General features: G+C 41.7%; 1 protein-coding gene across 1 annotated transcript; it reads left to right on the forward strand.

The window, feature by feature from the left end:
• The first annotated feature begins 729 nt into the window (after positions 1-729).
• Positions 730-13,589, forward strand: FAM168B (family with sequence similarity 168, member B). Its single transcript, XM_010136181.1, has 6 exons — positions 730-805; positions 4,394-4,477; positions 8,875-9,017; positions 9,917-10,094; positions 11,420-11,549; positions 12,825-13,589. The coding sequence occupies exons 1-5, from the start codon at positions 736-738 to the stop codon at positions 11,530-11,532; spliced, it is 588 nt and encodes a 195-aa protein (XP_010134483.1). The 5' UTR covers positions 730-735; the 3' UTR covers positions 11,533-11,549; positions 12,825-13,589.
• Positions 13,590-23,386: the final 9,797 nt, after the last annotated feature.

The raw sequence follows: 23,386 nt of genomic DNA on the forward strand, positions 1-23,386 counted from the left end.
TGATGCTGGCTGTAAGTGCCTTTCCTGAGCGTGACTACAGTATTCAGAAATGACTGGACCGAACTGTCAGCTTGTCATAGACTCTGAAGAAAGAACTTAGCAGCAAGTAACTGAATAAATAGAAGCGAGCAAGCTGTCTAACAGAGAAAGTCTTTGGCCACTTCCTTCTGTAATACTGGGGCTGTTGAGGGTTGATGCATTTAGTGCTGGTAAAGGGCTGGAATCTCAGGCTTGAAGTGCCTGTAGCAGTAAGTATTTGTATCCCTTGGCTAGATGCCTCAAGAAAGAAATGGGAGGAAAGGAGGGTGATAGATGGTACATACGGGAAGTGATTGATAGATGACATGGGGGGAGAACCTCAACACGTGTGAGCTCCTGCAGTGCATTATGGATTGGTGCGCCAGTGGTGGATTGGCGGGGCAACTCTTACGGATGGAAGTATTTTGCAAGCATGCTCCACAACAGGGAGTGTTTCGTTCCTGAGACGTTGTCTAGCCAATTGAGACTTGTGATGCTTTGAAGCTTATTTCTGCAGTTTCTCCCTCTTGCTTGCAGCTACAGTTTTAATGTTGACAAGTAGTGAAATTGCTGCTGTTTCCTGTGTTACTTTTTCTTCCGATATGCTTTCCCCCGATCCAAGTTCCATTTTAGTTGCTGAAATTTCAAGCTTTCTCTGTACTTGAGTAAATACTTTTTTCTTTTTTTTTTTCCCCCCTTGATTTAGTTACTGAAATCATGAATCCTGTGTATAGCCCTGGATCTTCTGGGGTTCCCTATGCAAATGCCAAAGGAATTGGTTATCCAGGTAAGGAACTCTGGTTTTTAATGGGTTTCAGTTACGCTGATCTTTGTAATCAAGAAGAAATGGTCACTTGGGCATGGCTTCATGTGTGGAAGTGTCCCATGTTTGGGGATTCGGGTGAGATTTCTTTAAATTTAAAAAGTGACATTTCAAGAGTGATAGTAGTTGTTCTGTTACATTTCTAACTTCAGTATCTCTTCCAAAGCAGCTTATTTCAGGAGCTCTAATAATTACGCCCTACAGGAAGAGGAGTTAGTCTATTTCTGCTGCTAGTTGGTTGGCACTGTTAACCTTTCTATCCTCTAATTCCTGTTCACGCTATCTGTTTTATGACTGCCTGAAGCATAGCATCAAAGGTGGGACTGAGAAAATGGCCACATAATGCTTTTAAAACCAAAATTAACCGTATTTCTTGCTTTCTCTCCATCTTACTTGGCATGAAGTGTCTCACCAGGGTTTTTTTCTCTCATCTAATGTGTGTGTGATTGAGCTTCATTTCTGATGTCCCCATAGTTCAGAAGTTGGTTGAGGCAATAATTAGATTTGGACAGAACTTTCCAGGAAGGATGGAGAGAAGGGCTGTGTGCCTCTGTGAGGTATTTCAAGCAGTATGTCTTGATGCTGTCTTTTTTTCTGATAACTGAGGGGTAAGGGAATCATTCCATCCTGGGAGAGGCTGGAGTGTCTCTCAGCTCAGATTTTATGTATCAAACCAGTTAAACTTCTGTAGCTTTTACAAGGAGGCTGTTTTGTGATTTAGGTGGTGTCTGTGATTTCTAGTCTGGGAGCTAGAAATCATTCTGCACCGTTACTGTTTATGTTCTTTGTAGCTGTACTGCTTTTTCCTGCTGGTATTTACAGTTTTTAAATTTGTTTTTCAGCTTATGTAGTGCACTGGACTTCCTCTTTTCCACTTTTCTCTGTTCCTTCTAAATACTGGTGCATAAATTAATTCTCTTTACTGTTGATTTGTCTCAAACATTTTAATTTTATTTTTGCGTTTCAGGTACTGTTAATGTTTTTTCTCAAAGCAGTGCACCTTTGATTTTTTTACAGTATTTACAGGGGAAAACACAAACTGTGGTGCAGCGTTTTTAAGTCTGAGTGACTGAAATGGTGCAGTAATAAATTGTAAAGCTGATGCTCTGTAACCATAAGTCCTGCAGGATGGTTTTATTCTCTGTAACTGTGTTAGATATATGGACTACAGTAATTTTACAAGGCAAGCAGCAGTGGTTTACTAATTAATATCTGTTACGGTACAGTTATTTCTATGTTTGTAATAGGCTGCTTTTTTAAGCCTTTCTTTTGCTTTAGATAAAGGTTATTATGAATTATTTAAATATAACTGTGTATTTTTCTTAATTTTCTAAACGCAGTTTTATATTAATCAGTGTTTCCTTTGAGCTTACAACCATTTACACATTGCATTGAACTTCTCATTTATACTGATCTAAGTGGTGCTTTAATTTACTTAGGAATATCTACTATTGTAGATTCATCAATAGCAGTTTAAACATTACAACTTCTAATCTTTTATTCTACTGTTACACATATTAGATAATGTCTTGAATCATATAAGTACTGCATATTTGCTGGGCTTCACTTGGTTGTAAGTTAACATAACTGAAATGTATGGAATTAAGTAGAATTGTTATAGAAGAGCCTTAAATGTTGATCATGTTATTCTTCCTTACAGCTGTGAGTCAGTTTACACAACTGTGACCCTTAAATTCAGCATAGTTGATAAGTCTGCAGTGTTATGCTGTCTGGTTCATGCTTAAAGATTGTAAAAAAAACCCCACACCAAACAAAAAAACAACCCCCAAATCCAAACCCCACATTCTCTAAAATAAAAAGTAGACTTCCATTGCAGGATTTTTTAAAAAGAAAAACAAACCTGTCGCATGATTAAGTCTTCCTTCTTGGCCTCTCCCCAAAGAAAAGCTATAGATTCTCCATTCAGAATCATTGAATTTACACGGGTCGCGTGGTAATAGAAAGTGAAGAACATATCAGTAGGTGGAACATGTTGCTTAAAGTCACTGTGTTTCTAAAACTGTTGCATGTTTAAGAGCTGTTTATATCATACTACACCCATTTGAGGTCGTTGGATGGGTTTACAGTAGCAAGACGTGAATATCCAAATGTTCTTACATGGGTGGAAGTTCTGTGTAGAAGTTAAAAGTGCTGCTTGTCATCATTACATTTTCCCCAAACAGATTGTTTCTAGAGCAGCTCAGTGCTGTGCTGTGGAGCTAAACGTGTGAAGAAAGAACAGAACTGAAAACGTGTACAGCAGATAATGTGGCAGATGCATAGTCAGTTTGAGTTAAGGTGTAAAGCTGTGCTAAAGCTTTTCACCAGCAGCTTGTGAATTTGAAGACTTTAAAGCCGTTTACGCTCTGAAAAGTTGTTATGAATTGGATGTGTTATTTTTACCTTTGATTTTTAAGCCTAATGCTTTTCTTAGTCCTACCCATGCTGACCACCTAATAGTAGTGCCAAGTATGTGTCAGTTGATATGTTTACAGAGTGCTTTACAGAACTAGGTTAGCATACATAGATAGTCGATAGTCCAGAGCTAAGGAGTTGTTACTCTTAGGAGTAATTGCTAAGGACTCTGGGTTTATAGCAAAATAGAATCCCAAATTCCAATTTGAATAGTAGTTTAAAACTAGCAGCTTGAAGCCTGACAGTGAATATGCAACCAGTGATTGCCTTTTATCTGGTGGAGTTAATCTTTATATGTTGATAACAAAATGTGGTAGTAACTGTCTTCCTAAATACTCAGTTTTACAGTTTGGAATAACGTAAATAAGTCCCTGGGAAAATTCATAGCTATGATGAGTTCAGAATTACTACAAACTTCATATCTTTCGAGTAACTGTAGCTTTTGCTAATGCTAGTTTTTGCCTTATGATTTGGAGGCCAGTATATTGCGATGTTAGCTCAGCCATAGTGGTTCTTGTATTCTGGCGTAGAGTTGTCTATCATTTTGCCAATACCTCAGCTAATTGCTTATTGCTGTTAACTGTCATAGTACATGCCTGAAACTGGGGAGCTTGCTTGATAACCTGAGTGTAATAACAAATTTGTGTCAAGTACAACAAGCATTTTGGACTACTTATAGTTACTTTGTACTGTTTACTTGGGATATCTCTGATCTGGAGAGTCAGAGTCACTCTTGACTTTTAGGGGTTTATTTCTGGGAAAAGTCCCTTTTCAGATCAATATTTTATGTACACCAGGTGTTAAAACTCAGGGCAGGGGAGAGGGCTTATAGTTGCAGAAAACTGTTGGCCAGACAAGAGTTCCTTGGCCAGCTTTGAGATTTGCTGAAAGAGGGATGTAGAGGAGAATGGCACCTGGGACTCCTGTCACAGGTTCCCTTCATCTAGCATTCAGCTTCAGGTGGCTTGGGAGAGGAGGAGCCTGGTGTTTCAGTTGAGGAGGTGTGACTGAAGGCTATCTGTTAGTTTATATCAATTAAAAGATGTACAGCGAGACTCTCTGAGAGTAAAGTCTGCTTAGACTGTGCAGTGAGTCTAAAAAATAACTTTGACATACTCTTTCTTTGTTTTTGTCTAGCTGGCTTCCCAATGGGCTATGCAGCGGCTGCTCCTGCCTATTCCCCTAACATGTATCCTGGAGCAAATCCTACCTTCCAAACAGGTACGTGTAATAGGTATGTCACACCAGTAACCTGAAGCTTGGAAGTTGTTAGAACCAAGAGTGAGGAAAAGCTGTAGGGGCTTACAGTAACACTTACACTGTGGGCTAAGTCTTATCGTCATGGCTTGGCCTCGTGAACGAAGATCTGGGAAGGGCTTTTCCCACGCTCACTGCAAGCGATGAGTGCACCCTTCGGGCCTGCGCGGTGGGTTTTTTAGGTGAGGCGCAGCGTGTGCGGAACTGTCCCCACCCTTTACACCTGAGGTTCATCTGCCAGGGCCTGGCGAGCTTGGATGGTGACAGCGAAGTCCTCGGGTCGTAGGTTTGGTTAGAGTGTCCCTCTCTTAGATGGATGAGCCTTACAGGGCTAAACGAGCTCCATCTGCCCGGGTTTGGAGTCAGAGTTGTCCTTCTCCTAGGATGGTTGCCTGAAGGCTAGTGAGCCCATCCTGCCCGTGGACACACTTTGTCTGACCCTTCAGCTGAGACCTGTCTGGCCTGGGAGACCCCACCGGAGGCACATGCCACCACCAGCACAGCTCTCAACCTCACAAGGGCATGCAAGCCCCTTCCCCACGGCAAGGGGGTGCCCATGAAAGAGTTGCTGCTCTACCTCCGGACATCACAGACCCAGGCACGGGGCGGCCGGGGCCTGCCAAGAACTGGAGTCCTGGAGGGTGCTAAGTCTTACGTTACTTCGAATATGACTCATAAAGAATCATCTGATAAATTAAAATGAGTATAATCTTAAGTCATACTGCCTTCACCTTCAGAGAAGGGAAAAGCTGAGTTTTTAGCCATTGTTTTATATTTTAGGCTGATACTTGAGGATTGCACTGTGTTTCCCTTCTTCCTCCATGATTCTGCTTGTTCTGCATCCTGTTGGTTGATTTCTGTTCAAAATTCTTCTTTTTCATCCTTTTATTAAATCATATCTTTCCATGTTTAGCTTGCTGCCTTCTTTCTGCATTTAAAATTGTCTTCATGAACTAATTGTCTGTAAAGCTTGGTTGCTGGGTAAAACTTTCATCCACAGTAGATACTGGGGGAGGATTTTGGTAACTGCACTTACATGCTTGTCATTTAAGCAAAAGGGAATGTGATGAGCCTAGGAAAAGGGAGATAGAAAAACAGACACAAGAGAAACCAAAGCACTCACCTAAGTTGTTTTCGTGGAGTTTTGCTTTCACCGATAGGTGATTTTGATGTGCTAATGCCAGTAACAAAACAGAAACTGGTAGCATTTAATTTCCACTTAAACCAGGAACATGCCTCTGGTAGCACAGTGTTCACCCTGTGGTTATTTTGCATTGTCAGGAATTCCTGACATTGCTTTATTTATCTAGATCTGGGCCATCCTCAGGAGCTCTCACTTGCATGTATCAGGCCACTCTTTCAGCGATAGGCACTGCACATAACCAGATTTGTTACACAAGGGCATTCAGGAACATGGGGATAGGAAAGGCTGCTACTTGAAGTTGGGAAGCGTACCTTGTGGAAGCCTACTTGCAGTAATGAAGTTCAATATTTGTAACTTAGGGCATTTCACTAACTACCAGGAGTCTCTTAAAGGGTGTGGTGACAGCAGCTACTGAGGCAAGAGAGTAAGTCATCTGAAATGTTCAAGGGAGAGCAGTTCCCATCAGGGATATAACTCTTAGCATGGGAATCAAAACCCTATGTGGCTCTTTATTATCAGCTTCTATTACTAACATGGTTGAGATTTCCCTGGTGATGTGTCTTTGCCTTCTGTGCTCCACTGTACGTATCAGGATTCCGGCAGCTGAGACATAGCTGTAGGTTTTTGTCCTAGGATCAGATAACTGGAAGGTAGCTCCTGTCTTATTACTGGCTGTGGTTTGCAAATCCTGCTGCAGGAAGATGAAGATAAGCTGTGTGTAGTCAATTGACCAAATCACAAGACTGATGTTCTTATCCACTCGATTGGGTTTTTTCCTCCATGTCAGTTATGTTGTAATAGAAGATTATGGTTTCTGGGGAAGATTCTTGACTTGTTAGACTTGATTGTGGTGTAAGATTAGTTTGCATTGATTAATCTTGGAATATATCTCATGCTATATAACAGTTAAAGTAAGGAATTTTCACTTTGTGTGAAAAAGCAATAAAGACAATTAAAATTTGTATACCATGTTTGAGTGTTCTTTTTTTTTAAAGTTAGTGCTATTACAGTCTTTATTGCTGTTGAATAGAAAATAATCTCTTTTTCAGATCTAAAAATAGCTTTAATTTTTAGCTACTCTTTAAGCTATGAACTAAAGTTCAAAATATCCAGATCTTCTAATTTGGGCTGCTAACAACTTAAAGTGCTTTGTCCTAATAGCTGGGATTTTTTTAGCTTTTTTAAACTTTTCTGATGTAACTGCTTGTTTGTGAATTTACAAAAGCTTTGATTCCCCATCACACAGCAGTGTTTGAATGTGCTGTGCCACTGCTGTTCAGAGAGGGTACCTTTTTACAGATATCTTTCTGAAATTTCTGTGTTTTTGAATAACCATGTGGTTTACTTCTAAGGCCTTTGATCCCTGTAAGGGAGAAAGAAGTTAACTGGGAAGGCAGAATACCTCTTGTACAGATGTACCACTTGGCAGGAATGAAAGTTAAATTGCTCTGCAGCTGTCTCAGTGGGTTTTTAGAATGAGAGTGGGCTTGACTGAGGACATAATTGTAGTTCAGTAGTGATGCTTCGTGATGAGCGTTTTGGAGCTGAGTTTTTCAACACAAATAGCTCCCCATACTAGAAATAGAAGTTATTTCCTCAGTGTGCTCTATTTGTCAAATACTTAGGATCTCTAAAAACAAGAGTTCAGAGTAAGTGCAGTGGTAGCTTTTTTTAGTGTCTCTAAAGGTGATGAATTCTACTGAAGAGAAATCTACTTCTTTGTTAACATAATTTTCACTTTGAAAGGTGGAATGAAATTGGAAGGGAACACAGTCTTCTGCAGAAAGACAAAGTCATGCTGCGCAGACTGATCTTTCACATCAAAATGCCAGTGTTCTCTGCTGTATGGCTTCACATCTGTTTTCCGGATTGAAGTCAGCACATTCTAGACACTTCTTGGTCAACTAATGTCCTTTTTTTTTTTCAGTAATTACTGAGATTTTTTTTCTTCCTTTTGTTGCCCCAGTGCCAGCTTGTACAATTCCAACTAAACAGAAGGTGTATCTGTGGATAGTGTGTCTCCTAGCTTGGTGGACCTGCATGAGGCCCAAGATCTTTCCAGCAGAGCACAGGCAGGGGCCTCAATGCTTTCTCGAGTACAGGTCATGCCTGTTGTTTACTATCCCAAATGTCATCACTGGTGGATGCTGTTCCTAAGGGATTTGTATTCCCACTCTGCCCATTAAGCTGTAGTATAATCTTGGGAGTGCAGTGTGCAGCAGCAATAGTGCTTTCATAGATGCCCTCTGTGCCTCATCAAGCCTTTATTCTTGTTATCCTGAGACCTTGTCTGATCAGGCTGGAGAAACTACAGAAGAGCTGTCTTTCAGCAGCGTCTGAGCCAGCAGTTGTTACTTACCCGTGTAAAAATTGAATACTTCGCAATGTATGTAAGACAGACTGATGTTTGGGGCCTTGTAATGGGAACACAAAAGCCTTTCTGATGGCATCTGAAGTCTTACTGTAATGTATAAAAGTGATGATAAAGGCTATATCTATGTATGTAATACACAAATAGAGTATTTAAAGATTCTAAAGTGCCTATTGAAGTCTAATTTGCAGTTGCAGTGAACTCTACAGTGCTTATGTTGTAAAGGTATGGCCTTTCATATTTATCTTAGCCAGTTCAGAAAATGAATGTGTTTAAGCGTTAGTTCGAGTAGAAGTTCCAGATCGTGCGTCTCTGTTCTCTGAAAATCCATCTTGAGGTCTTTATGTGATTCTGATTTTTGAAATTGTTCTTCTTGTGCTGTGTCGTCTTCCTCAGAAGGTAACTGCAGATTAGTTAGCCGTTACTGTGTCTTGCCGGTACTATTTGGGGTGTGTTGAGAGCTGGGCTGATACCGACATGGGCCAGATCTTCCTCTGTAGGAGTGCTGCCTAATGTGCTGAACTCAAGTAATGTCATGATCTACCACAGAAATAACAAGGCCACTTTTTTATCCCATATCCATAGATCTGAAAAGCAAATTGTGCAGAAATACACAAAAATAAATTGACTTTCCATGCTTAGTTGACACAGTCAACAATTTTCAGATTGATGTTGCAATTACGTGAATGGTAGAACTTACGCTTGGATATTGAGACTACCCTGCCTAGGTACTCACATGAAGAGTAAGGAATTTGGAAATTAAGAGAATTGTTACCCCTGACTTTAGAAAGCAGTGTACTGACACTTGTTTTTCATGTTTTTAATGCAGATTTACCTTTGTTTCAGGTTATACTCCAGGCACCCCGTATAAAGTATCTTGTTCACCCACTAGTGGAGCAGTGCCACCATATTCGTCGTCACCGAATCCCTATCAGACTGCTGTCTACCCAGTTCGAAGTGCCTATCCACAGCAGAATCCATATGCACAGGTAAATGCACAAAACCAAAAATGGCTGTATGGGTAGTGTTTTGTTTACCTTGGAATGTGGTTGAACTTTTAACTTCATGTTTATTTCTTCATGGATGGAGAGAATTTTTAGCTGCCTACAGCAAGAATTCATAATACAGTGATTTACAGAGTTGTGTCTGTGCACATGTACGTTCTCTCTCGCATGACAGTTACTCTGTCACGAGTTTCAGTAGTTCTAAAAGTGTGTGCTGGATGTTGTAACTACCATACCCTGATTTCATTTTGTCAAAAATTGTCTTAAATTTGCCCTTCCTTATTTTTTTTTTAAGCCTCTGTTATGATTCAGGGAGTTACCAGGTCTCATACTAGGCAAACTGTTACAACTATTAGAAAGGATAGAATTTAGACCCTTCAGTAAACATGACATTTTGGGGGGAAAATCGGCTCTTTTTGCATAGAGGAAACTTACCTGGAATGTACGCAGTAGGTGAAAGGAGTTAACAAACACCTGAAAAAGGTTTAATCCAATCTGCTTGGATTAAAAACCTTTGGGTCTTTAACTAAAACCACTGAATAAAAAGTTGTGAAAGAATGAGAGAAGTTTTGTCTATACGAAAAGGGACAAAACGATGAGGGACAAGGACGAGCCCTTATTGTTGAAGGAACGGTCAGCATTAGAGTTCTGCAAAGGTTCCTGCTCTGAATGTTACCCGAAATGCATTAAAAAGGGACTAAACTTTAGAGTTTGCCAGTGGAACACAATTGGAATAGTTGAAATGAATAATTTGGCTTCTGCTCTGTAAACATATTGCATCTTTAGAATGCTTTTATTGTATAATATGTTCATGGTAGAAGACATCATTTATCTTCCCCACCAGATATATTGTAATTACTTAATTTACTTCTTTTCTCCAACAGCAAGGCACTTACTACACACAGCCTTTATATGCAGCACCACCCCACGTAATCCACCACACCACAGTTGTGCAGCCGAATGGCATGCCGGCAACCATGTATCCTGCTCCGATTCCACCACCCAGAGGAAACGGTGTGACCATGGGGATGGTGGCTGGGACTACTATGGCAATGTCAGCAGGTATGGGGACCCTTATGTCATCTTGGTGAGGCTCTCCTCTCAGGCTGAGGCAGAACGCTGCTGCATTACAAAAATGGGGTGCCAGAGGAGTACTTGGCAGAGTCATAAAATTGTTTAGAAGGTATGTCTGTAGGTCATCTAGCCCAGGGTCTTCAGTATGGTTCATCAAAGCTAGATCGGCTTGCATGCTTGTTCGGTGGTGTTTTGATAATCTCTAAGGATGGAGATAATGCGTCCTCATTTCAGATACTAGTAGTAAAGGTAAAAATAGTTTTTCCATATATCTGTATGGAATTTCACTCACTCTTTCCTCCTTTGCTTCTCATCTTACCAGTGTCAAGAGTCTGACTTGTTCTTCTCAAGACATTTCTCTATGTCTAGTTGAAAACAAGCAGCCTCTTAAGGATGTGGAAAATGCGATGTCACAACACCGACATTCTTTGTATGTTGAGATAAAACATTTCATGTGTTTGCACTACCTGCAGGTCTTCTGTGTCATGGGCAGTGGTTAGGGATGTCTCCTTCCTAGTGCCATGCTCTTTTAGTGGTGGTGTCTGGAGAAAATGCTCAATCTGTGAGTGTTTGCTGAGGGGGTTTCATGCTTTGTTGCTCAGTGGGTATTAACTCATGAAGACGTGGCCACATTCACTCAGAGGACATTCAGTTAGGTAATCTAAAAAACGAGAACCATGAGCTTGTTTTCAGATGATGGGTTTTATCTTGTCAGCTTTATCACTTAATTTGAGGAATCTCAAAATCAGAGAAGTTCTGTGTCTCAAACTGAGCTAATGTTGGAGTTTGATACATGGGCGAGCTTATCCCAGGTGTTTGTTCCTGTTTCTACAGAGTAGGATTGTCAAAATCCTGCCATCTCAGCCCGTTTGTTTCTGAAGCCCCTTAGTCTGTAAAAACCTATCCGTAATAATGCAAACAAGAACTAGTTTATTCTGATTTGTCAGTCACGTTATCTCTACCATCAAGTATTCTTATGACTTGTAAAGCCTGCTGAGGGGAAGAAGTTTTGCAGTGAATAATGCTTATGTTGCAGGGTTTCTGCTAGGGCGGTTTTTCAGTAACGATTCCTTCGTGAGCATTGGACTAAACATCAGAATGTTCCCTTTGCATAAACAGTTGAAGGAGGATTTGGGCTGGAGTGCAAAATTATACTGGTGGTTTTAAATCGGAAGAAGAGCAAGCTGTAATTGTTTTTAAAAATAACTTTTTTCTTCTTCTGTGTGTGGTGTTTGTGTGGTGTTTTTTTTTTATTTTTTTTTCTTCTGTGCTGGAATTTGTGTTTACTGAAAAAGCTGTTCTCTTCATCCTAGGTACTTTGTTGACAACTCATTCCCCGACTCCAGTAGCCCCTCATCCAGTTACTATGCCCACATACCGGGCCCCAGGAACACCAACCTATAGTTATGTGCCCCCACAGTGGTGATCATCCTGGCAGTCAGTGTAAGTTACCAATTCCGGTTGAAAGCAGTTAATCTTTCTTATAAATGACAGCATTGCAGGTTCTTGGGAGGCTTTTCAGAAGGTAGGTGGTCCGGGTACTTCTGTGGTATTGTAATCGAGTAAGAGTGCACACAAATAGGACTTAGGTAATAGCCATTCCCTGCAAGGGAGAGGAGCCTGGTGGGAATTCCTCAGTGATCTGTGTCTTCAGAAGTCATGAACTGTTTTCATGGTTCATGATTATTGAGTATTAAAGAACGAGCCTCAAGTTGGCCTTATTAAAATTCTTCTGGGACTAATTGTAGTCAGTATTTTGGATTCGTTGGTCACTGTTGTATTCAGCAGTACTATCCTGTGTGGAGCAATGTGTGTAACTTTAGGCTAATTTTTGATTGGCTAAATATGTAAGCAAGGTAAATACTTTGCTCTGAGGGTGTATCTTTCTCACAGGCTGCTGAAACAAATATAGAACCTTGTGTTAATTTCATACATTCACTGTGTTCAGGTAAGTATCTCGCAGTCAGCACAAAATCATTTTTAGAGTGGACCAAGATTTAGATCAAGAGTTTCAAGGAAAGGAGTTTAATTTTTAAATCTGCTATAAGGTGGGATGGATTTTGGGGGCGTAACATATGTCAAACTGACACAAAGCCCAGTGTTTTTTGGGATCCTCACTTCTGTTTCTGTTTTTATTAACATAAATTGAACAGCTTAATTTGAAATAAGGAGTTGTCAGAACAACTGAGCTTGAAATTTTTACTTTTAGTCCATTTAGTTTGAGAAAGCTAAGCTTGTTTTAACTTTCTCTGGATTTCTGTATCAGCAGCTAGGAGGCCAGAGATCCGTGCTTACAGGTGACTGTGTTCCCTTTGAGTTAATAACGCAACAGCCATTTCTCATTTTGCTATGATGCTGCTTGCCATTCTGCAGCTCTGAAATGTTTCACATGTGATGTGCCATTCATCGAGAGTTTTGCTGTGACTACACTCATGGCTGCTGATAATTAAATCTAGCCTAAAATACTTCTTTAACACTGCGCCTTTTACTGAAAAACCACTAGTGAATGGACATGGTGGGAGAAAATCAGTGCAGTGAATTTTAACCTAGAAGCCTGTAGATCTCTGTGAACTGGATAAGCACGTGGGTAGCATTATAATAAATGTTGCACTTGCATGTTGCTGTGGTGCAGGCAACGTTAGAATGATCTGCCGCACTCCAGTAGTATTCATGTAATTGAGAATATTTCCTACTTCTTTTTTCTCCTTTTTAACGTAGGTTTGAAGATGGGAGATATGCAATCAAGAAATTGAGGTTTAAAAGTTGGTGCTGAAGCCCTCATGCCTCCAACCAGGACTTTTCTTCTGAATGCTTTCAACACTTGGCTAAACACTACTAATTCCTGATCACTGAAGGTTTTCCAGTGCTGCATATCTTACATCTTGGAACTCCAGCAGTTAGTCTTAAAGCAAATCCTGTTTTGTGGACTGTCTTGCAATTTTTTAGCTAATTATAATGATAAAAAGGGAGTATAAATTTATTCTGATCCATATCTAGTTGAATGCATGTTAAAACACAAAAACAAAGCTTGCTCAATCTACCTGCAGTGACTGATGCAAAAACCATCATATGCAAATCCAAAGGAACCGAAAAGTATTTTACAACTTGTATCACTAATGCACTGTTGTAATGTATGCAGGGTCTTAAAAGGTAGAGACATAAAAGTGAGTTTCTTTATAGACTACCATAATATACATTAGATAAGTGCTTCAGCCTTCTTCAGGTTGATGGAGTTGCCAGTTTAGAAGGGGCATATTTTTATTTAAGTGATGTATTCTTTTCAAATTCAACTACTAAATTGGAGTGACTGGAAAATGAGTCAGACGAGCTGTAGAAATCCCGCACACAATTAGTTTACTTTGTACCTTTTCATTTTCATTATACAGATTCAGTGTTATACAGAAGTTCTTAAGGATCAGAATGAAATGACGGAGGTAATGCTGTGTGTGCCAGTAAATAAAGCAAACTTCCCTGAGGCAAAACTGGCTCGTAGGAATAGTAGGAGGTGACATCACCTGCATTACGAATTGCGTGTCCTGGGGAGATGTGTATCCAGTGCTATCTTTCATATGATGCAAGATGTGTCAAAGTGAGACTGCCACACAGAGTGATAGAAAAAACACTTTCTTTTGGTTCTCGGTTCAGGAAATCCGTGCTGTTTTTCCTAAACAATGTTGTAGTCAGTTGAATATGTTTGTGCAGTTGATCCAGCTTGCTTTCCTGACACTCGAGAAATGCTAGAGCTTTCTACAACAGGAGGAGTTCAGCTGCATGCTGTTCTGAGGAAAGCTTGTGTGCCTGATGAGTATGTTAAAGGGGAACAAATCATTTTAACACGATTTCCTTATTAGCTACTTGCAGCATGGACTATGGATGTGCTGTAGTAGGGCTGCCAGAGTATAGAGGTTTCAGATAGCTGTTCTTTTCTTTTCTTTTTCTTTCTGAAAATATTTGTAATTGAAGTAGGAGCTGTTTGTTGGTTACAGCATTTTGATGTGTTTTCTTAGCATTTTCTTTTTTTACTTCCTAAATTGCACTTGGGTGCATGTAAGACAAGACTTGACTGCAGATTAGCATTTCATTGCGATGAGTCATTTCTGACAATTCTTTCTTGCAACTTCAATTTTTTAAGAAGTACCTCAAAGCAAATGCTGTGGGGATAAAGGGCTAGCCTTAGAACCCATTTGTATACCAAAATTGTTACGGGGGGAGATTTTAAATTTTTAAATTTGAATATTGCACATAAAATTGAGGGTTTTGTTAAACCTGCTTGACTTAGGATTCCAAAAAGATGCCGTTTTCTTTTTTTCTGGATACATTCTGCCTGCAATAAATTATGCAGTAAATGGTTATAAAATGTTGTTCCCTTTTAAGCGTTTTCACAGAGGTATATCAGGCTTTATTGTTCTTGTAGGTTAACTTCCATTCAGAAGTAAAATTTAAGTTGTCTATCTAGTTGCGCTTTGTTTTGGGGTGTTCTGCTCCTCTACAGATTCGGCAGCTGCTTCAGGGTAGCATCAGTGTTGATTCAATGCTGCCATTCCAGTCCTCTGCCCTGGTGGGAGGCTTACGTCCCTTCATACGTAACCCCTTGGTGGTTAGAGCCTTCAGGAACTTTATTTTTTACAGTAAGCACTCTCCATGTTTTCTACTTCCCTTTTTTTTTTTTGTTGTTTTATAAAGTCTAGGTTTATTTTGCATGAATCACTGTCAGTGGACGGCCCCCTTATTTCTAATGCCTTGAACATAACGTATGTTGTTGGAAGAAGTACTTTAAACCTTACTCGTGAGCACTTACTGCAGCTTAGGGATTTCCATATGTTTTTATATGGAGCAGAAAATTACCCCAGACAAACTCGTTTGAATCTGTACTGCTTCATTAAAGTCTGTTTAACAGTTGCGTTTGTGTAGTAGATTTGCAGCTTTGGTTCGTCAGGTGTGCCGGAGAGTTTGGCGAGCGTTCATCCAGGCTGTTTGTCCATCTTAGCTCGTGGAGTGTGACGTTTTGTTGTCTTAGCACGCTTCTAGCAAAGAGATGAGGCATGAAACAGTGCTGTCTTGGAGAGGCTCTAAAGAACAAGCTCAAAGCTTTGCTGTCTCCTGTCTCATCAGCTGGTAAACTAAAGCTTTGAAAATCATAGGAGAGAGTTTTCACGAATGCTGCAAGGGAGTTAAGGAATGGATATGACCTCCTACTCGTTTGCTCTGACTTCAGATTCCTAAATGTCATCTTGGAATTGGTCTCTGTATAATATTCCATAACATTTAGGCAGTCTCACTTACTTGAGCACTTTTTTTCTCTAAGTTGCATTATGGGTTTCATCCACAAGAGGGGAACTGTACCTTTTCTAAAAGGTACTGCACCTTTCAGTTCTGATCGATGATAATCTACTGGGAGGGTGGAGCATGTCTCCAGTAGTCGATACGGAAAGTAACCAAAAGCACAGTGCAGGGGGAAGGGGGGAATATGTGTATATATAACTATCTTAATGGTATTTTGTTGCAAATAGTAGAAAGCATGGATATAAAACTGCGGCGGGGGAAACTGTACATCGTTAAATAGGCGTTTACACAGTGAGGGTCTTACGAAACATTCTCTCCTGCTTTTTATATAACATTCCCTATCTAGAATTCCTTTATAAATAAATGCGCAGTATGTGTTTGCACTAGAGCTCCTCAGCAAGTGAAAAGAGCTAGTGCAGTAGAGACATTTCAGATCAAGCTTCTCTTTAAAAAAATAGAAAAAAACCACAAAAAAACAAACAGAAAACTTTTATGGCAGCTTTATATGATTAAAAAAAAAAGTTCTACTTTAAACCTGGAACTGAAAATAACTGTTGCAGCAATAACAAAGAGAAGGCCAAGAAATTTTTTTTTTAATTCAAATTTCAGGTGTTGAGTTTAGATATTTTTTAAAAACTGAGGTATTCCCTATGTCACTAACAACTGATGAAAATGTCTTTTAAATGTAGCAGCAGCAAAAGAAAAATGGCTAATAATTGGCACCAAAAACGTGTAGCCCTAGTCAGTGGCGTGGCGGTTATTAACAAAACACTAGGAAGGAAGACAGAGAATCTACTATTAGATCTTGCCTACGCTTGTTGTAACCATCTCCTGTTTGAAGTTTCTAGGAGACGTGCAAGAATTCTGTTGAAGAAACCTTCTTTTTGAGTGTACTAAGCAATTTAAATGCTTAGATGCAGCGGTAGATTAAAAGAATACTTTGTTTTAGTTGAAGTCCTTCCTTGTATTGCTTCATCCACTGAAAAAACAACCCCAAACCACCACCATCACCCGTAAGTGCCACCATGTCTTAGTGTTGTCTGAGAATAGTTCGTGGTACAGAGTTGTAAGCCAGGGTGCTCAACACTGACTACTCTTCATGGAGCATCCCTTCACTGCTCCTTGGGTAGTAAGGCCGCTTGAGGTATCTGAGCAAGAGGTGGTCAGAATTGGCTTGGAATCACTCCCCAGTGCTTAAGCACGGTGTTGTACACCATTCGTTTGAGTTTAGAACACATTTTAGCTTCAATAGGTGAGTGTAGCAATCTGATCCCACCACTGAACTCTAAGCTTAAATCATACCAGAGAGTGGCAAATACCATGTGAAACCTCCCACCTTAGGAACATGAATGATAGTGACGCTTCAGCTGGGACTTGTGGGAAAGAGGACAGGCACTGCGGTTGTTGGGTGGAAGTTCGCTGTTGCCTGGGATGTGGTTGGTGCAGTAGTCGGTAGGAAATGGGCACGGTCCGTGTCAGACCCTCTCCAGCAGGTGTCACTGGCTGACCTTGGCATGTGCCGAGGATCAGCAGCCACTGTCAATCCTCATGTCCAAGTGTCTGGGAGCATCTGGTCAGAAGACATAAAGATTTAAGCTCATTCAGATTGTTCTCATTAGTGTCAGCTTTCTAATCCTGTATTTTATCAACTTTAAGCTTCCTGCAGAGACCCTCTGATCTGATGAGGTAGAACAGCAGTCAACAGCAGCAGCTGCAGCAAAGGTAGGGTAGTTTTGTGCATCAGGCCTCGCCAAGGATTGAGTCCGTTCTGAGACCTCCTCTGAGGCAGCGAGGACTCTTTCAGCAGGCTGTGTACACCTCTGTTTGGGGGTGCGAGAGGAAATAAGGTGTCTTTTGTCGACAGGAGAGAGGGAAGAGGGATAGTGCTTATCTGGGGACAAGGAAACCTTTTCTTGTGTGGGTTGAATATAACACTGAAACATCTGAATTCCACAGGCAGTAAGGGTCCATTTGTGATTTAAGAATATTCTAAACAATTCATGGGCTCTGAAGTTTCAACATCAAGAAAGTGAACATGACTTTTCTAAACCGTTGTGACTTTTGGGCACTTAGCAGGCAAACTGGGAAAGCTTTTTTAGCTGGCTGCTGTACAGATTCGTTTTAAGTAGAATGGATTTGTTAGTGGTTTTTTTTTTATTGTGATGCTATTATTGGCTGCCCTCCTGTCTAAGATTTGAAAAAGTGAGTGCATGCAATGGAAGTACAAGAGGCCCCAGTAATAGTTCTCCATGTTTGTTATGAAATAGACACAGGTTTCCTTTTTATGACTTTTTTTAAAACTGTCTTACGAACAGTTGTATTGGTACTTTTTTTTAAGTTTAGGTCAATGTTGTCTTCCAGACTGAGTTTTAAGGCATCACTCACTCCTGCATTGAACTATCGCATCAACACAAAGAGTGGAGATTCCATTCTGAGCCAGTTCAATTGTGAAAATTCATACTTTTTTATTTTTTATGCAATTCAATGAGTAGATGAGCTCAGATTTAAATTCTTAAAAGCACGTTTATTGTAACAAGAATTGTTATGTATTAATACTTCAGTTTTCAATAAAGATTGACTTGTGTTGCTTATTGTGGTTTTTTTCCTACTGTCTTTGGTGACATCCTTTTAGAAAAGATTGTTGCTGGACAGCAGTAAGGTATGTTTAAACTCTTTAAGCTAATGAAATCTGTTGATTGATCAAAGCAAAACATTTAAAGAGGTTAAGGGACTTTTCTTGATAGGGTTTTTTTTAATGGCTGACAAAAGGCAGTGGTAAAATCCTCCCAATAGGGCAACCTGGAGCAGCTTATTCCCCATCTGAGCGTATGATGAAGGTGGTACAACCCTGCCTTGTTCCCTTTAGAGTAATTTCCTGGCATTTGAGTTTTTTATTACTTTATTTTATAGCTTAAAAGAAAGAAAATGGAACAGATTTTAAATTTCACAATACGTTAGCATTGGCTTGGTTCCAAATCAATGCCGTTTCGGAGGTGACAGGCCTTGAGCAGAGATTTGCTATAAATCAGTGTCTTGAGTGTTCCCCAGAAGGAAAAGAATGGAGTAGGTGTGAGGTGTGGGTAATTATCCTATTTCTTTAGAGCGTGGGTGGCTGTAAATCACACTGATGTTAAAATGGAAGGATGTACATTTGGGATGGGGGGACGGGAACAAACTGCTTGAATTAACCAGCTATTTTCATTTATTGTAGGTCTGCAAAAATAACAGCTTACCTGGTAACATTCTTGTGAAAAGCAGCTCGGGTGGAAGAGGATGGTATAATGTCAGAAAATGCATCGATCCACAGAAATAGCGTTCGGCTTTTGAGATTATTGCTACATGTGTCTGTTGCTGTTCAGTCGAGTAGTTGAGCTTCTAAAGTAGCAACAAAGCACTAGGAACACCCTGGACAGATTTACGGGGGGGGTTTCAGAGAATTTTACGTGGAGCTGATTGCTGGTCAGTTATCCTGGGATCACTGTTACTTTACAGAGAGAGAGGTCTGGGGTTTTTTTGCAGATCACTGGAGCTGATGAAAATTTATAATCCTGAGCCAGCGCGTTGCTGGAATCTGAGAGGATAGAAGGGGGAAATACTGTTCTTCAGAGTGATGCTGGTCATTTTGGGGTTAGAGGGGTTGTGGTGTAGCTGTGTGGTGGCGTGTTGCGAAGAATTGCTTTCACTGTGCTGTATCTGACACTCGTAAGAATGTGGTGCTGAACTTGTAAGTCTGTATATGGGGTTTGGTTTAAGTGTACCCATGGAACCACCAAAATTGCCATGGCAGGTCAGTAGTGGTTTGATGTTCCCTCGCCCCAGATTCACTTTGCATGCATTCACAGTGTGATGCCTGCTGCTCTCTCGCTTCCTTGCTGATGAGTGGCTGTTGGTTATCTGCTGTGAGGGTTAGGGGTGTTGATGAGAACTCCCCTCATTTTAGAGGCAGCTTTGAACACTTGGTAACAGCCCCTTCCTAAAGGTAACTAACTGCTCAGTGAGTGATTGACAGAAATAAGGCAAGACGTTTTGAGTTCTAGGTTTTCCTATAACTAGTTATGGTGAGAAGGAGAGTTTGCTTTTTCTAATGTCTTGCTTCAGTTTCTAAACTCCATAGCTCGCTGTAGACAAAGTCAGGTAACAAATCATTTTCTTGGTGAGCTCCTCCAGAGCGATGTACTGATTACTAGTTTTCTGGCTATTCTCCTCTCTAGGAAGCGTCAGTCCCAGTGGTGGGGCAGAAGGTATTGCTGCATTACGTGGATAAATAAGTCTGGCTGGTGTGGGGGAGGCTAAATGCTCTCCTGGATTTTATTTTCAGATCCCTCAGGCTATTAGCTATCCTATCTCACTCATCCAAAATAGAAAGGGATCCATGGGACTGCTCAAAAAAATTCAAAAATAGAGGCCTTTAGTAGCTATGGGAAGTTGTATTGTCTGTGTTACGGAGAGAATGGCAGAGCTATGGGGAAGGCTGAGCCTTGTGGGTATGATAACCTGTAGCAAGAACTCACATGGGTGAGTTGGAGCTTCAGGAGGAGGGTGGGCAGTACACCTTTCCACAGCTGTGCTTTTACTGGCCTTACTGAAAGAGTTATGATCATGTGGATGTCACAGTTGAGATCAACTGCTGACCCCTCTTTCAGTGCGTGAATGCTGACATGGCTGAAGCTGTGGGCAAGATTTTTCTTGATGGTGTGATTTAGATAGCAAGTGTATTGCTTCAGGTTGCTGCTGAACCCTCTTTCAGTGCGTGAATGCTGACATGGCTGAAGCTGTGGGCAAGATTTTTCTTGATGGTGTGATTTAGATAGCAAGTGTATTGCTTCAGGTTGCTGGAGGTTAAAGCTAAAAAAACCCACGTTATTATCCAGCCTAGGTAATAGCTGCTGCTGCTGAGAAGAGGGGGAAGGAGCTGGCGTGGGAGGATAGAGGGAACTCCTCAGCAGAATGCTGTTAGGTGGCTCTGTTTGATTACAGCAGCTCTAAAGGCCTGTTTTGTATACTCAGTGGTTAATGTTTTACGGGAGGGTTACAGAACTAGACAAGAGCAAAGTCGATAGCCTGTTTATTTCCCATCTCACAAATGTATATGTAAACAGTCACACAAAGGTACACAAGTCTGGGTTAACCATCACAGGTATTCCACTTGCACAGGCTGGAGAACAGGGAGCTGCTTTGGTAGCGAAGTTGTGCAAAAGAAAAGCTCACTACGTGCAGAGAAGAGTGTCACAGTTCCAGGGAGGAAAAATGACAGGAGAGTTACGCACAGAGGACCAGCAGCCTGTACTTTTCCTAAAAAACACCACTGCTGCCACTGTAGCACGGTACTGGAACGTGGGGTTTCGGTAGCACAGCTGCTTGTTAAGGATACGTGTGGGAGACGGTGAGAAATGCAGTGTGGTGTGAGGTGGTCATCCCAGGGCAGGGCAAACTGCGACTGCCGCGTGGCCGGGCTGGAGCACCCTTTGGCCTCTCGTGAGCCTGGAGCTATGTGGCTGTGAAGGTAGAGGCAGGTGAAGTCCAGGCTGCTGCTGTGTCTGAGTGCACAGTAGGGCCTCCTCTGGTCCCCTGACGTGCGCAGCGCTCAGCAGAAGAATGCAGGGGTGCCTTCTGGCTCCCGTCTTGCACTGACCTAGCTCTGAAACAAGTCACGTCGATCTGTCTCTGCTGCTTTGAAGACTGATTCCTTCCTCTGCACTGTCAAACTAAAGGAACAGCACTGTACTGTCCGTGGGTTAAAATCATCTGAAAATGCATTCCAGTTAATTTCTATCCGTCACCAAAGCTCTTATTCTTTAACCCATAACTTACCTGAAGACCTGATCCTGCAGCTCGGGCTGGGAGCTCTGGTGGCAGGGACTTTGTACTGGTAGGCTGGTGCAGGGCATCCTGCTTGAGGCCTGATGGTGGTACCAGTGTGGCACTGCTACTTGTCAGTGGCAAGTCCTGCTGACTTCAGTAGAAAAGTTGAGCAGCAGCAGCAGCAGGTACAGGCCAAGGCTCCAGCAGCCGAAGTGTGAATGACCCCATTCTTAAAGCTTTAGGAATTGCTGTGCTGCCGTATTTGCTGTCCAAACGGGTATTGCGATGCCGTAACCCTCGTTGGCAGGTACAGGGAGAAACATGACATGAGAATTGGGAACAGCTGAAATAACAGTAAAATAATGAATCGGCACTTGCTGTATCACCTCAGATGCTGACAGAGCTCTTAAGCAGTCCCTGCAGGGAGTGGTGCAACTCTTGTTCACAAGGCTGATGATTGATGGTCAAAAATCAGTGGCAAGATGGCTGTATTAATTCTGCTGTTCGCCAAGGTGTGCTTCTGCTACAGTAAATCTGGAGGAGCACAGCCTGATGCTTTGACATACGCTGCAAAAGATTAAAGGCCTTTTTGTTCAGAAGAGCTAATTTCTGTTATTCTGATATCCCAAGAAACGTAGCATTGTCAGTCTGAGGCTGAGGATCTCTTGGAATGTGTGTTCTCGTAGATGCCTCAATTTTTAGTTGTCCTGCTCAGCGGTGGGGAGGCCCTGGCTGGCTGCTGTTCAGGAGGCGGTTTGGACACCTGCGTGCAGGTGCTCAGAACATCGTGGGCTTCTGGATGGCAGACTGATGGGCTGGTTCTGCAGAAGGTGTCCAGGAGAGCTGGAGTTACCTGTGTGTACGGCAGCGAGGCGACGGATGAGGCCGGGCAGGAGCAGGGCTCCTCCCCACCCTCCACCCCACCGTTCTTCAGGTGGTGGAGAAAATGGATCCTAAAGGCTGCTTCATGGGAACGATTTGCTTGTAGGGAATTGGTCTGTTTGTTTGCTGTTTTGATTCGGTACGGAGACAGGTTGTAGCAGTTCTGAGGCTATCAGGACTGGAATCGTAGGTGGTTTTCTAGTGTATACACCCACCTTTTCTGACTCAGGTTATTCCAAACAGTGCAAAATAGAGATAATAGTTCTTACTTATTTTTGTCAGAGCAGAAAGTAGATTATTTAGCAGCCACTGGTTCTCTTCATTTTACTGGTAACTTCAGCAAATAACTCTTCTGACTGGTTCCCATGCTGTATGTAACTCTGTCTTGCTAGTCCAAGTAAAATCTGGGCAGATTTTACTCATTTAGCAACGTGGCTGGTTTTCACAAGAAGCTTCCTAAAGGGAGAGCTACAGAAGGAGGGGAACAGGCAGAGCAAACCCCCAGACCACCCTTTGATGAATTGTCTTGTCCTCTTTATGTAGGTCAGTCAATGCAGAGATGTTTTCCTGAGTAGTTACGCAGGTTCGACCCTGAAATTCAGAGTGGTTGGTGCTGTTCAGACTCGTGTCAGGAGCTTCAGCTCATTGGATGAAAATCTGCAGATCTGCCCACGTAGACAGTTCATCTCCAGAGCAGTACTGAAGTAAGTCTCACGTCTTTGCTTATTCATGCTTCAGATATAGCTGGACTTCTCTTGTGAATCTGGTGAGACTGTTGTCGCCTCTTAAACTCAAAGCATGACAGAAGCTGTACTGCAGCTGTTGTTCACATGCCAGAAAGCCCCTTATTAGCAGTTTGGAGGGTGGCCTTGTGAAGCTGTGTACTGTGTACGTGGACGCTTTGTCCCATGTACGCGGTCTCCCGAACGGGCAGCACAGTGTGAGTGACTCCATTCACAATGCAGGTGCCAGGATGAAGAGGAGGGCAGCGCAGTGCGGGTTAGTCTCTTACCACTGTCTAACACATGTACATTTTACCACTTAACCAGTCACTTACTTAACTAGGAGATGGCTTCTGCGTGTCTCAGCATTTAAAACCGGGGAGGTTACACATGATCTGCTACACAGCTTGTTGAGGAAGTAGCAGGTTCCGTGGTTAGAGAATCAGGAAGGGGTGCTGGGTAGAGAATGAAGGATGGCGTGTGTGGATGAACTCCTCCTCAGCTGCACAAAGAGGGCTGTTTGTTGACGGTCCGCTGTGCGGGTAGGTGTGTTGAGCACCGTGACTTTGACCCTTACCTGTTCATCAGTGT

Source organism: Buceros rhinoceros, unplaced genomic scaffold (genome assembly GCF_000710305.1).
Source record: "Buceros rhinoceros silvestris isolate BGI_N320 unplaced genomic scaffold, ASM71030v1 scaffold40905, whole genome shotgun sequence".
In the NCBI taxonomy this organism is placed as follows: Eukaryota; Metazoa; Chordata; class Aves; order Bucerotiformes; family Bucerotidae; genus Buceros; species Buceros rhinoceros.